This window comes from Phoenix dactylifera, chromosome 17 (assembly GCF_051530095.1).
Source record: "Phoenix dactylifera cultivar Ajwa chromosome 17, Ajwa_hap1_PhDact_Kaust_v1.1, whole genome shotgun sequence".
NCBI lineage: Eukaryota > Viridiplantae > Streptophyta > Magnoliopsida > Arecales > Arecaceae > Phoenix > Phoenix dactylifera.
The window spans coordinates 18,737,596-18,750,645 of NC_143206.1; the positions used below are offsets into that span (position 1 = coordinate 18,737,596).

At 38.5% G+C, this 13,050-nt stretch overlaps 1 protein-coding gene across 4 annotated transcripts; it reads left to right on the forward strand.

Annotated features, from left to right (window-relative positions):
* The first annotated feature begins 1,471 nt into the window (after nucleotides 1-1,471).
* On the forward strand, nucleotides 1,472-12,011 carry LOC103723018 (THO complex subunit 4A-like). 4 transcript variants are annotated; one of them, XM_089928318.1, is made up of 7 exons: nucleotides 1,472-1,870; nucleotides 1,981-2,127; nucleotides 3,798-3,866; nucleotides 3,950-4,134; nucleotides 9,694-10,239; nucleotides 10,442-11,448; nucleotides 11,571-12,011. In XM_089928318.1, exons 1-5 carry the CDS (start codon nucleotides 1,709-1,711, stop codon nucleotides 9,845-9,847), a joined length of 717 nt encoding a protein of 238 aa, XP_089784444.1. In that variant the 5' UTR covers nucleotides 1,472-1,708; the 3' UTR covers nucleotides 9,848-10,239; nucleotides 10,442-11,448; nucleotides 11,571-12,011. The 4 variants fall into 4 exon arrangements, with proteins under 4 accessions (XP_089784444.1, XP_089784446.1, XP_089784443.1 ...); XM_089928320.1 differs by having other exon boundaries at nucleotides 9,694-10,162; XM_089928317.1 differs by having other exon boundaries at nucleotides 10,442-12,011.
* The last annotated feature ends 1,039 nt before the right edge of the window (nucleotides 12,012-13,050 follow it).

The window sequence follows — 13,050 nt, forward strand, 5'->3', positions numbered from 1 at the left end:
GCGCGTCCCCGATGGGCCCCTGCTCCTGATGCTCCGCCTGCCGCTCGGCCAGCTCCGCTACCATCGGCTACGGGAGCCGCCCCTTCCCCATCACTATTAGCTCGTGCGCTCCGCTCCTCCCGATCGCCAGCGCTGCCTCCAAAACATTCCCCACCGGCGTCTCCTCGTACCTCGCTGTCCCATCAGTCCGCCCCCGGAACACCGCCACCGCCGCCTCGTCCAGCTCCTGCCACCCAGAACAGCAAGCATCAGATCCCCCACCAATATGTTGCTTGACGCGTAGTCACATACATACGATTAAGAACAGAGATTTGTTGAACGAATAACCATTTCAAGCTCGCGGGCCATGACGGCGGTGGAAAAGGTGTAGCTGTCGTCGGCGCTCTTATCGGGGAGGGGCGCAGCATGACTCTCACGCCGCGGTGCTCCGCCATCCTGCCGGCCAAAGGAGAAAGTGGTGTTGTTGGATAATGAGCGTTCGGGACAAAGGAGAAAAAATAGCACAATAAGGGAGTGGGTGTTGATTCCATGAAGGAGCGAGTGTCTATGTGCTACGTTTTCTTGCCTTATTCATTACATTTTAAGAATAATAAAGAATAGAGAAAAAAAATATATATTGCTTATTGTGAGAGACCAATATTTACTAATATTAATGACAATATGATTTGTTACAGTGTTACATTAAATTTTAGAAATATCGTGAAAAAGGAGCAATAATTGCACCTTGCATATATTAATGATGATGGTATGAATGATGGGGGTTTCTTAGGAAAGGCTTAACTTATGCAGAGTCATTCATCTTATGGACTTTGGTATTAGTGACATTAATATTAATGACAAAAATTTTAGCTCAATCATCATTAAACTTTAGTATTTAATATGTTGCAAGGAGCAAAAAAAATAGGTATCTTCCATATTAGTTTTTCAAAAATATTTGAAAAACGGGATAAAACCGTACCTCACACATCATGTGAGGTTAGTTTTAATTATGATGCTATTAATAATGAGAGTTTATCTATGAGGGCTTAATTTGTAGAGAGCCATCATATGGAAGGGGGTATCAGTAAACATTAATAATAAAAATTATTATTAAAATTTATTGTTTAATATGTAAAAAATTTGTCTATCAAACACTCTGATTTATTATAATTTAGTATATTGCTATGTTATATTTTAAAAATAATTAAGAAAAAGAAAACATACCTTATGGATCATGTGAGTTACATGCTAATTTGTGTACTTTAGTCTATAGAAAACAAGTACAGTGCATGTTCGAATCAGTAAAATTGTATGAACAGCAAGTCCAAGCATGCGCATGCAATTAAATAACTGATTATCTAAATATTAATAAATAAATAGCTAATAAAGTTTAATGAATAAAAATTAATCACGTGAGAGCCTGCTGCACGACATCTTTGATGTCGACGAGGACGAATAAATTTATATAAAATATGTTCGCTTGGTTACTCTTAACACGGTCTAATTCACTCCGTTTCGGTTCCCCCAGGCAGTCGCTCCCTTTCTGGTTCCCACTCTCATCCCCCGGCCCTTACCCACTTACCCTCCCATCGCGCTCCCCAACCCCTTCCTCTCTCCTCGAAACCCTAGTTCCCCCAATCTCCTCTCCTCCCAAATCCACCGCTGATCCCATCCTCCCCTCGAAAACCTAGCTCGCCGATCCCATCTCCCCCTTTTCGATCCCGCCGACATGTCGAGCGCCTTGGACATGTCTCTCGATGAAATGATCAAAAAGAACAAGACGTCCTCCGCCGGAAATTTCCGCGGCCGGGGACGAGGGTCTGGCGCCGGCCCCGCCCGACGCTTCCCCCCCCGCTCCAGGAACCGCTCCGCCCCTTATTCGATCGGCAAGGTACGAGTAGGGTTTCCACCGTCCCCTCCGGATATCTCGATCTCCGCCAGATTTCGATTCGCGGCCTTCTCTTCTTTAATCTAAGGTTTCTCACTCGATCTTCATTCCAGGCTCCGGATTCGGCATGGCAGCATGATATTTATTCGGGCCAGATGAGGGGTTATCCGGCGCCGGTGGCTAAGGCAGCAGCTATAGAGACGGGCACCAAGCTCTACATCTCCAACTTGGACTACGGGGTCTCGAACGAGGATATCAAGGTCGTTTTCTCTACCCTTTCTGTTTGATTTGGTTTATTTATGAAACTTTGTGATACTACTCTTAGGATCTACTGTTCTTTCTTGTCTTTCTTTCGATCTTCTTTGGGCAAAAAAAGTTCAGTGTGTTGCTTTTGAAGAGGGTTTTCTACGCTCTTTCGTTTGTTTACCTATTAATGGAAACTTGGCATCTTGCTGATGACAATCGACATAGTGGGTAGATTCCAGATAGTTCTGTTCTATAACTTTCTTTAGTGGTTCTTTGGATTTTCTTTAATATAATAAACTAGGATAGCACTTCAAAAAATTTAACACCCAGGATAAGCAAAAAGTTGAAAACCCTTTTATTACTTGATACATATCTTAAGGACTTGATACTTGGACTTTTATATTTGTGGACTCATGAATTCAGCTTCTGTTGGATGTTTGCTTCTTCTGCTCTTTAGTTAACTTCAGTTAGATATACCTTGGCCATAGATTCGGTGAATAACTAACGAAAGCCCTAACCCGCATGTGAGAGAGAGTGAGAGAGAGAGAGAGAGAGAGAGAGAGAGAGAGAGAGAGGAACAAAGAAGAGGAAAAGTGGAAGAAAACTCTATGAAAATTCTATTGATTAAGCAAAACAACTCTGCTGCAAATTAAACCCTAGGCTGCCTTATATTGACGAGCTTTGCTAAAGTAAATAGGAAATTTATACAAATAATAAAAGGAAACACACTAAAAATATTTAAGTAGAAACTATAAAACTTCTGCAAGAATCAACATTGATAAAAAATCCCCGAATCTGGTGAGCGAGTCTGCTGGCTCCTGAGATTTGGGTCTGAATGATCATAATAATTTCCAGCTGTATCCTGCATTGCTCCTGAGATTTGAGTCTGTGTTGCACTTAGCATGGTCAAATGCATCAATATAAGATCCATTTTAGAACTAAATATGTTTCTATAACTACCATTATAGGGATAGGAATCAAGAGATATCAATTATAAGATTAGGATGGGAGGATTGGACATCTCTTTTCTTTGGCATCTTATGCGGTTCTAGTAGATTGGAAATATCCACCTTAAGATACCATCATCCAGTCCTCATCATACATGCAATTGTCCATGGGCTGATTAAGCTACTTTGAAAGAGGACATGTGTGCGCCGTGGGGCGGGGTGAGGGGGGGCCTTTGTTCCCATGAACATTGAAAAGATGGATGTTATATGAGAGATGGAGAATGGTTCCTGGATACCTACTGCGTTAGTTTGTTACACAGAAGTGGAGATGTCTGCTAAGAAACACATTCCCCTGTCAGCTTGATTCCTTGCTTTATAGTTAACAGAATTATGGTGTAATTATACGTGTAATCATGCTGCGTTTAAAATAGAATACGTGTTCAAATGTTGGGAAGAAGTTGAGGGTGGTGTATGCAAGCAAGCTCTATTGCATGTTTGTCATGCCTTTAGGTCACCTCTTTCCATCCCAGCTTGTCATGATATTGGAGTTACCTAGGATAATCTTTTATTCCTCATGAAAATCTGCTGGATGCTTGTTTTTGATCCGATCTCTCAGACACTCCTTGTATCTATATTTTACAGTGAGGGGAATCTTTATTTGGGCCTTGTGTTTTTTTTTTTTTACTGGTCAAAATTTGGCTGTTTGGTTGTCTAAAATTTTGATTAATTTGGTCTAGGAACTCTTCTCAGAGGTTGGTGATCTGAAGCGCTACTCAATTCATTATGATAGGAGTGGAAGGTCCAAGGTATTTCCTTCAACTCAGCCTTGGCATTTAGTTATAATATTTCATTTCTTTTTCCTTATATTTGGAAAAAAATGTTCTTAAAGGGAACAGCAGAAGTTGTCGTCTCAAGGCGAGGAGATGCTTTAGCAGCTGTAAAAAGATACAACAATGTGCAACTTGATGGCAAACCAATGAAAATAGAGATTGTAGGAACAAACATCCCGACACCAGCGGCTGTGTCTCAGGTTTCAAATGGGAGCTATGGAAAACCTAATGGTGTTTCTCAGAGGTTTGAGATTTTTGCCCTTTATCAGATGCTTGCGATTTAATAAGTTCTTTGTTTATTGTTGCTTATTGTTTGTGAGATTGGTTGTTCACCTCTTGCTTTAAGTTTATACATTATAGGTAACTGCCGTTGCTGAACAACTGTATGACATGCATGTCATCTAGTGCCCCTTAAAAAAAGTGACCTTCTATATTGTCTTCAACTCTTAACAAATGTCAGTTTCTATAGTATTTTAAAATACTATCATTGCTTTTCTGAGTTGAGTGTTACTTTTTTTAAAAAAATAGGAAATTTTATTTGTGCAGCTTGTTTTTCAGAATACACAATAGTCATGAAAAATGTTGCAATACTTACATGCTTTAGTGTGCATTCTCACAAATATATTTAATTCTTTTCAATTACTACTCACTTTTTTAATTGCTTAAATGCCATATCATCATACAGAAGGCTTGCTTTTAAACCTTATTATATTCCAGCTTGATTTTTTTTTTTACTGAAACCATCATTGTGATACTGGCAGCCAACAAAGAAAATACATGAAAGGTTTCTAAGTCAAGTTTTGAAATTTAAAAATGGTTTATGCATGCAATTTTGAAAGAATAGCACCATGTGTGCCTAATTTTCTCGTGTTAAAACAGATAGTGATCATAACTAAGGTCTCATAAAAGTTCAAGATGGCAAAATCCTAAATGATCGACAGATTAGCTTGTTTATGCATAGGCATAGCAGAGGCTTCAAACTTAGCGCCCATGCTTGAATTTGTGGTTGAATAATAAATTAGTATCCAAGCTTAAAACTGGTCAGCCTCTACATACTTCAGCTTGTCATCTCCTTTGCCAGCTTGACAATCATATTATGCAGAATGTTTACATGATTAATGAAACATTTATATGCACAAATATTGGCACAGCATATGGTATCCTTTCACTACTCATTTTTTAATCCTAAAGTATGCTTTTATTGATCTATTGGATAAAAAGAGATAATTTAATCAATCTTTTAACTCTCCAGAGTTTTTCTCCCACCATCTGTTTCGTAATCTACACGTAAGTTTGTGTTTTAATTTTTAAAGTTTCCCCATAAGAGATATTAAAAATGTAAATGATGTGCTTATGGTCTAATTTTTCTATAACATTCAAATGAAAACACATTTAGACTCTTATTATTAGTTTGTGCTGTTTGACTATCACAGTTGCTATCTCTATACTGATTATAATGAAGGTTGCTATTCCTAGTCACTTGCACGAGTACTGCTAAGACTATGCATGCTTCTTGCATACCAAAACCATATCGTTCTTATATGCAGGTCCACAATATCTCATCTGCTGTGTAACTGACAGGGGCATGTGTACTGTATATTTGTGCAGATGAAATTGTTTTTGCCTGTACAAATGTATAGATAGTGTTCAGCTACCAAGAATCCTTTCTCAAAGCTGAAACACAAATTTTAAAAAACTCGTTGAATCTCAGTTCTCAAAGCAACCTGAATAAGTTACCAGATTCCAATATGAACCTAGACATATTTATCTCGCCGAGGTGGAAAATTGGAGGGATTTTAGAGTTGAACTTACTTTGGTAAATATCGAAAGATTGGCCAATACATGGTAAATACAGGGTGAGAAACCCTATTAAAGAGAGAGTTTGAAATCCTCCAATTGTGATCCATGAGGGGTGAGGGTAGGGAGAGAGGAAAGGAGGAAGAAGTCTAACATGTAGCCACAAGCAGCTGCCTAGGTGCCTAGGCTCCCCTAAAACACCAATGCAAGGCTCGCCTGATCGCCTGGATCCTAGGTGCTTGCCCAGCAAATTGATTGTGTCTGCAATGGGCGATGCCCAATTCACCCAATCCAGTTGGGCGCTCGCCTATCTCAGCCCAATTGAATTGGTTCGAGAGAATTAGGTCTGGATTGGTGACTCATCAAACAAGCTTCAAGGAGGAGAAACTCAGGGTGCATGTTCTCTTTGCTCATCCAACCTAGGGCATGGATGGCTGTGTTCTCTTCACTGCCCTCTCGCTGGCATCCTGGTGGATAGTCGCTAGCCGGTGGGGATTCCAGTAGTGAGATAAGTTTCTCTCTCTCACGTTCTCTCTGCTCTCTTTGTTCTCCATCTAATCCTTTTTTTTTCCTTTCTTTGTTTCTTCTTTTCGTTCTGACTCGTCTCTTTGTGGCCGGATGCCTAGTGAGATTTCCATATAGGCTTCCACATCTCGGCCCATGCATCTCTCTCAAATCAAATCCGAGATGCACTTTTTCACAGCATCTCCCTTTGTGAAACTTTTGTCTATTTATTTTTTTCATCTCTGTGCCAACATTTGCGATGAATTTTTGATATCTGCTAGGTCTCTCACCCATGTATCTTACTTTCTTTTTATCTAATTTGCTTTCTTCCATTTCTATCAGCGATTTACCTAAGAAATTTGTCAATGATTTCCTTATCTATTATGCTAATGTTGTCTGATCATCTATTATAGTCTGACGATAATTTCCTGCTATTATTTTCTGCTTGCACACTTCTTTTGATTATTTCCTGTGTTCGATGAACTTTAGTGGGCACAAAATGTTTAGAATTAGTTGATGTTTTCTTGAACCAAAGCAATTGATTATATTCACCATGAGTAAATGGGAGCATGGAAATAATGGGGCTCAAATGCTTGTGGTGATGTAGAAGAGGAATGATTGACTGGAGAGGGAAGATTACAGAAGTCCTAAGTGTTGGGATAACTCAATACTTTCCCTAGTTTTGTTTATTTGTTTATTTTTTGCACATGGAGTGCTGTTCCTTCTCCATGGTCGGACAGCTGACACTGCTTATTCCAAGGCCTCAAAATTATAGCTATATGAGTTTAAATGGATGTCCATTAAGTGATTGAATCTGCAGAACAGGGGAAAATTTCTTTTATTCTTTCAGTATTCCCTTTTGTTTTGAACTTTTGATCTTGTGATTTATTAGGATTATTTGTTTTAAGTATGTTGATAATTTATTGAGAATTTTGTGAGTTGTAATCATTGATTGAAATTTATGGAAGTATGGGTTGTTTTGTAAATCCTGTACAAATTTTGTCACTTAATTGCTTCGGCTACAGACAGGTCCATCGTCTACGGTTGCCTAGGCTATTTGACAACAATGTTTCGAATCATTTATCCGATGGCTGCTCTGTGAGAGCAAGCAAAGTGTCTTAGCAATATGATCCTCAAAGTTAGGAATCTTATACCTAGGGTGTGCTTCAAAAACTTCCTGGAATCTTGTACCAGCTCCTGCTTAGCGCTTCAAGATGAAATGTTCTCTTACCATGCGCTTGCTCCCGGTTCTGGCAACTAAGATCTAATCTGTGAGTTAAAAGCCACAAGATCGTGGAGTGAATCGTGATGGAGTACATGATCTACAACTTTTTTGAGGAATCCCTCCATAAGATTGCCATGGATGTTATCTATGTTCTAAAGCGCTGAAATGGTGCCTTTGATATCTTTGGTAGATGGGGTACGAGATCACTTTGTTATCCCCCTTCTGATGCCAAAGTTCTTGGGCAGATATTTCTCTATTTACGGTTAGGTTTGATTTAAGTTTGGATGATTTAGCGAGGATGATGTTTTGCCTTTTGGAAGAGGTGGTTGAAGTTGTGGATGATCCAATCCTTCAAAATATAATAAAAATGCTTGTCATTTTGACAAGGAAACCTGATTAAGTTATTAAGTCGAAAACTACACAATCTTGGCAGGGATACTGATATCATATTGGCTAATATATTGAGGTGTATAGGTTTATAGCAGCAGATATTATGCTGGCCGATGTTTTTATTGTATTGGTGAGTGGCTGATACCAGTACAAACTAATATATTGGCTGAAATAAAACCTTGCATCCAAGTGCATATGCTATATTTTTTTTTGTATGTGTTTTAGGTTTACAAATTTTCCACTTTCTCAAATTGCATGCCTTTTTTTTATTGTTGAAGTAAGGTTATGGTATTTTGAATAGGTTATGATACTCAGAATCTCAAAAATTTGACATTGGTTAAAACACCATCCTAAACATGTTTTCATTAATTACATCTTTTCTGAAGATTCTAATAGGTGGAGGTTCCTTCATTTGTCCATCATGGATTGTTGGTTCTTTGATTTGTTTGCTAGGCAGTGAAAGGCATCTTGATTAATATCAAAAGAAGAGGATGACATGGAATTAACACTTTTAGGGGAAAAATGAAACGTGTAAAAAAGGTAGTCTGTGTTTTCGTGGTAGAATGGGTCAGACTTTCACCTGAATCTCGTCTTTCTGCTAGGAATTTTATGTATCAATTGATTTTCTTCAACATTTAAAACTTGAGAAAATAAATAAATGGTACTATTGATTCAGTTGTGCCTCCCATCTCAAAATGTTTTTCCAATTTCTGAAAACGTTGCCATTCAGAATTTCACCGTGTAGTGTTCCCTGTTTCTGATTTTTGTATGCTTTATTAACATGTTTCTAATGCGGCAAGATGATGTGCTTGCTATGACAAAGAATGACATATTGCTCTCTTAGAAGCAGGAATCACTAAATTTCAGAGTTGAACTCATTCTAGTTCACCATTCAATATTCCCTTAGCACACATACCTTGTGCCACCCTTACCATTTCTTGTGCCACTTTGGTCTTTGAACGATAAAATAACTGTACAGCTTTGCATTAAATTTTGTCAATGCTCTTCATGATTCTACTTCTAGTTAAGATCTCTCCTGGTTTTTCACAGGGAATTTACATATAATTGCATTTTTCATACTTCTAGATATCTGACTGATGTGCAACTAGTTCACTAGTAAAATGCCTCACATTTTACTATTGTTATAAAGGGCTTTCCAGTAGTTACTCTTCATTTGGTCCTGAAATGCTTTGGCATTGATCTCTCTTGTAGCGGAATGTACATTTTTTAATCATACATGATATTTTTATATCAGTTTATTTTTCAATCTATGTATGAGAAGTAAAAGCTCCATATGATGAGGTGATTTTACTTTAAACTGGAAAATAGTATGGATAGAAAGGTAGGCTGTATCCTTCTTCTATAGGAGTTTGTGAGGACACTTGGAATCTTCATCATGCATAATAAAATCAGTGTCTGAGAGATAATTAAGAAACAAAAATGGGCATGCAGAAATCCTTAACCAACATGCTGTAATTCATTGCATTTAATTCTCTTCTTGAATTTGCCTTGCAAACGACAGCATATAGAGTTTGAGGAGGGCCATCATTTGACTAAGATCTTGAATATTCATGACATGACATTTGTAAACTATGTTGTTGTTGTGATACTACACTAATGCACCTTGACAACATCTTTTCCTGCAATTTTTACAGGAGATTTTTTGGTCTCTGGTAAATTCTGATCCATCACTGACGTGTCTTACTGGATTCCAAAAGATAATGAGATATCCAAATTGATTATCTTTTGTTTTGTTTGTTAGTTGAAATGTTTTCAATCCAAGCTTTGGATCGATTCTGCCACCTTGTTTCTCAATGATTTTTCTATTGAAGTGGGTTTATGTCTTAAATCCTAACTTTTGCTTGTTTTGGCATGCTAATGGAACAGTGCACCAATAAGGGGCTTAGGACAGCCACGAGGTGGTGGCCGTGGAAGGGGGAGGGGCCGTGGTCGAGGTAAAGGCCGCAATGAACCAATTTCTGCTGCAGAGCTTGATGCTGATTTGGACAAGTACCATTCAGAAGCAATGCAAGTCAACTGAAACCACCTCTTATCTGGATTTTATGTGCTCCAATTGCTTGCTCAGTGCTGCCCAATAGTTTTTGTTTTTCTACATCCATGCTACTGTAGGAAAGGGAAGATAGTACTCTTAAAAGTACTCCACTGGTTTATGGGGCTTTGATTTTCTTATTGTTACTGCTCTTGATTTCAACATGCTACTTGGATTAAGTGGACATCTGGTGACCGTGCTTGAGGATCATTTCATTTGGTTGGCTTCATTTTTCTCACTCTCAGTAATGCGGCTCGGATTCTATCTTGTATTGGTTGCGCAAACTGTTCAAGTCAGCTGCACAGGGTAAGCTGCAGTGCTTTTGAGAATATGCGGTCCTAGTTTCTCGTTCTGAATTGTTTCACATCCCATACTGGTGTAAGGTATGGGTCTTGTTTCTTAATAATCTATCTGCCTAATGCTGTATTATGTTACTGAATTATGCATTCGATAAATGATTGTCAGTGTAAATATGGTTTTTGTTTACTTTTTATTTCTCTTAAGCACTAACACTTTCTTTAAGTATAATAATATTATTATTCCATGCAACTGCAGCCTGAAAAAAATTATTGTATTGTTTTACAGGTGGGCTGTATAGCAGAATCCTTAGTGACAAATGCTTTCCTTTAGTAGCATCTACTCAGTTGATGGTATGAGGTTCCTTTACCTACCTAAACCAAAAGTATCCGTGGGCTGCTGTTGATCTACGGTAGTGTCAGCGCCATGACTATTGAAAATATGCTTGACGGTGCATCAAATACCATTAGAATTGCGCGTCAACTGAAAGCAGGTTGATTTTGTGGGCTGTGCTTGTTGGGCTTTAGGTTGGCAAGGTGCCTAAACCAAAAATTCTGTGGGCTGCTGTTGATTTCACAGTCATCAGTGCCTGTGAATGTTGGAAATATGCATGATGGTGCATTCAGATATCATTAGAATTGTGCATCAACTAAAATCTGGTAGATGCTTGTGGGCCACTGAGGCAGAGGTTAGGGTGTCCAGGTGCATAAATCAAAAATTCTGTTGGCTGCTGTTGATTTGCTGTAGGATCAGTGCCCACGAATTTTGAAAATATGCATGATGGTGCATCAGATATCATTAGAATTGCGTGAACTGAAAGCAGGTTGATGCTTGTGGGCTATGCTTGCGAACTGAGGCTGACCTTAGGGTGTCGAGGTGCAGAACCATGTTTGGTTTTGCTTGCTCATGAACTGTTGAAGGTATTATACCTGCAATATAACATATGCTCGCTGATATCTGTGCAGCGTGTGATCAATGCTGTGCTCGAGTTTTTGGTATTTGAGATTGTGATGTTGAATAAAGTAGAAGGTGATGGCTTTGGAAGTACTGATATAATGATCATTGGCCAAGTTGGTCATTGCTCAAGCCTCAAAGGTGCTTATATGCCCCTGGCATAGGGTCACATTGTTTCATTAGGCACTGCTATTATGAGAACTGGTGCTGAAGATGAGGTTTAATTGGGTGGCACCTTGGATCCTTCATGTCGTATCTGATAGCTCTGAAATGAAGTTGAGATCTCATGGTATAAAATATGGCGATCAATTTCAACCGGAAGAATTGTATATCATCTCATGGTATTTCTCTTATCACCACTTTAGAAGTTGGTAATCATAGCGGTGAAAAGGAAATATTTGCAGGCTAGATGAATAACTAACTTAAACAATTTACCTTGGGATTATTTTTTGACTTCTTGTAGAGGTTATCATTGGCTTCCTTGCGCAGCTGCCTTAAGAATGCTGTGCTTGTATGTCATGCCGTGTCACAGCAGTTGGTGTGCCTCACAAGCGACATCACATGTTGGACGCTGCATTTTAATGCAGTTCAACGTGACAATTATTTTTGCTGCACGGTCCGTGGGAAAGTTTGATCAAGTTCTGCTACATGGCCAACAAGCTTAACTTTGCAGTGTAGATGATGATGGTGCCTATCTGGCTTGCTATTGCTGGCCAGCTGTATTTGTGCATACCTTTTATTCGAAAGTGCCATCTGGATGTCATATCTTGATGCTAGCCTCTATATGTGGCTTGATGAAACTAGAATGGCCGTGGTCAAGCAAGATCAAGAGTTATTCATGTCTTTTCAGCAACCAACGGTTGCATGGATTGCTTCTGAATGGAAATGAGATTCATGTTCTCACGAGCCAATGGTTTTTTATTTGGAGCCGTACAACAAATTAATGATATTGAAACAACATTATAAAACGTTTTATTTCGTAAATCCCGTCCAAAGTTGAGAAAAAAATTAGAAAAGCTATTTAACAGTAACCGAATCAAATAGGCACACTCAATAGTAATCAAATACGGACCTCTAGATAAATTTATTTTTAATTTCTAAATATATTTTTAGTCAGTATATATCATATTAATATTTGATAAATTAAGCCATCTAGCAAGCTAATATATATTTTTAGATAAATTATTATATATATATTTTAATTTTGTCTTATGTCATCTTTTACCGGCCGGAGCTTCTACAAAGGTTTCACAAAATCCATCCGTTATGAATCATGAACTTGGTCCCTCTTCCAAGGAATTTTTGCTCCTAATTTGTCTCCCCGCATGTTAAACAAACAATTTGATAGATAAGGTGGCCACTTTTTTGCGCCTTGAAATACAAATACGCCAATGCCCAGAATTTGGTGGATCATGATCTAACCTATACGCGCGCGCGCGCCAAGGTCTACAATACCAAATGCATGATGTAGAGCAGAGCTGACTCAATTATGGCCCAACATCTACACCTATAGCACCTGATATGTAATTCACTTGACTCCAAATTGGACTCAATCCGGCTGTGATAAAGGTTAACAACTAGGTTGCATCTCCAAATGCTAAACGTAGCACCGTTTCCCGTTGTCATGCAGGAGTGAACGCTGCTGACCATACTGCTTTGGGATGTGCACGGTTCAATTCGAATCAGTTTAGATTTAGTTTTTGAACCGAACCAATTTAAACTAATTTTTTAAAATCGAAAATGAACTGACCGGCTAAAAAAGTCTATTCAGACCAATCCAAAAAATTCGGCTCAATTTGATTTATCAAATTGATGGTTAATGAAGTGGACCATATGGATTTGAATAAGTTTAAATATAAAAATTTTATTTTATATAGAATTGATGTTCAATGGGCTAAAGTAAATGCACTGGGCTAAATTTTCATACACGTAGTCGTGGCCGA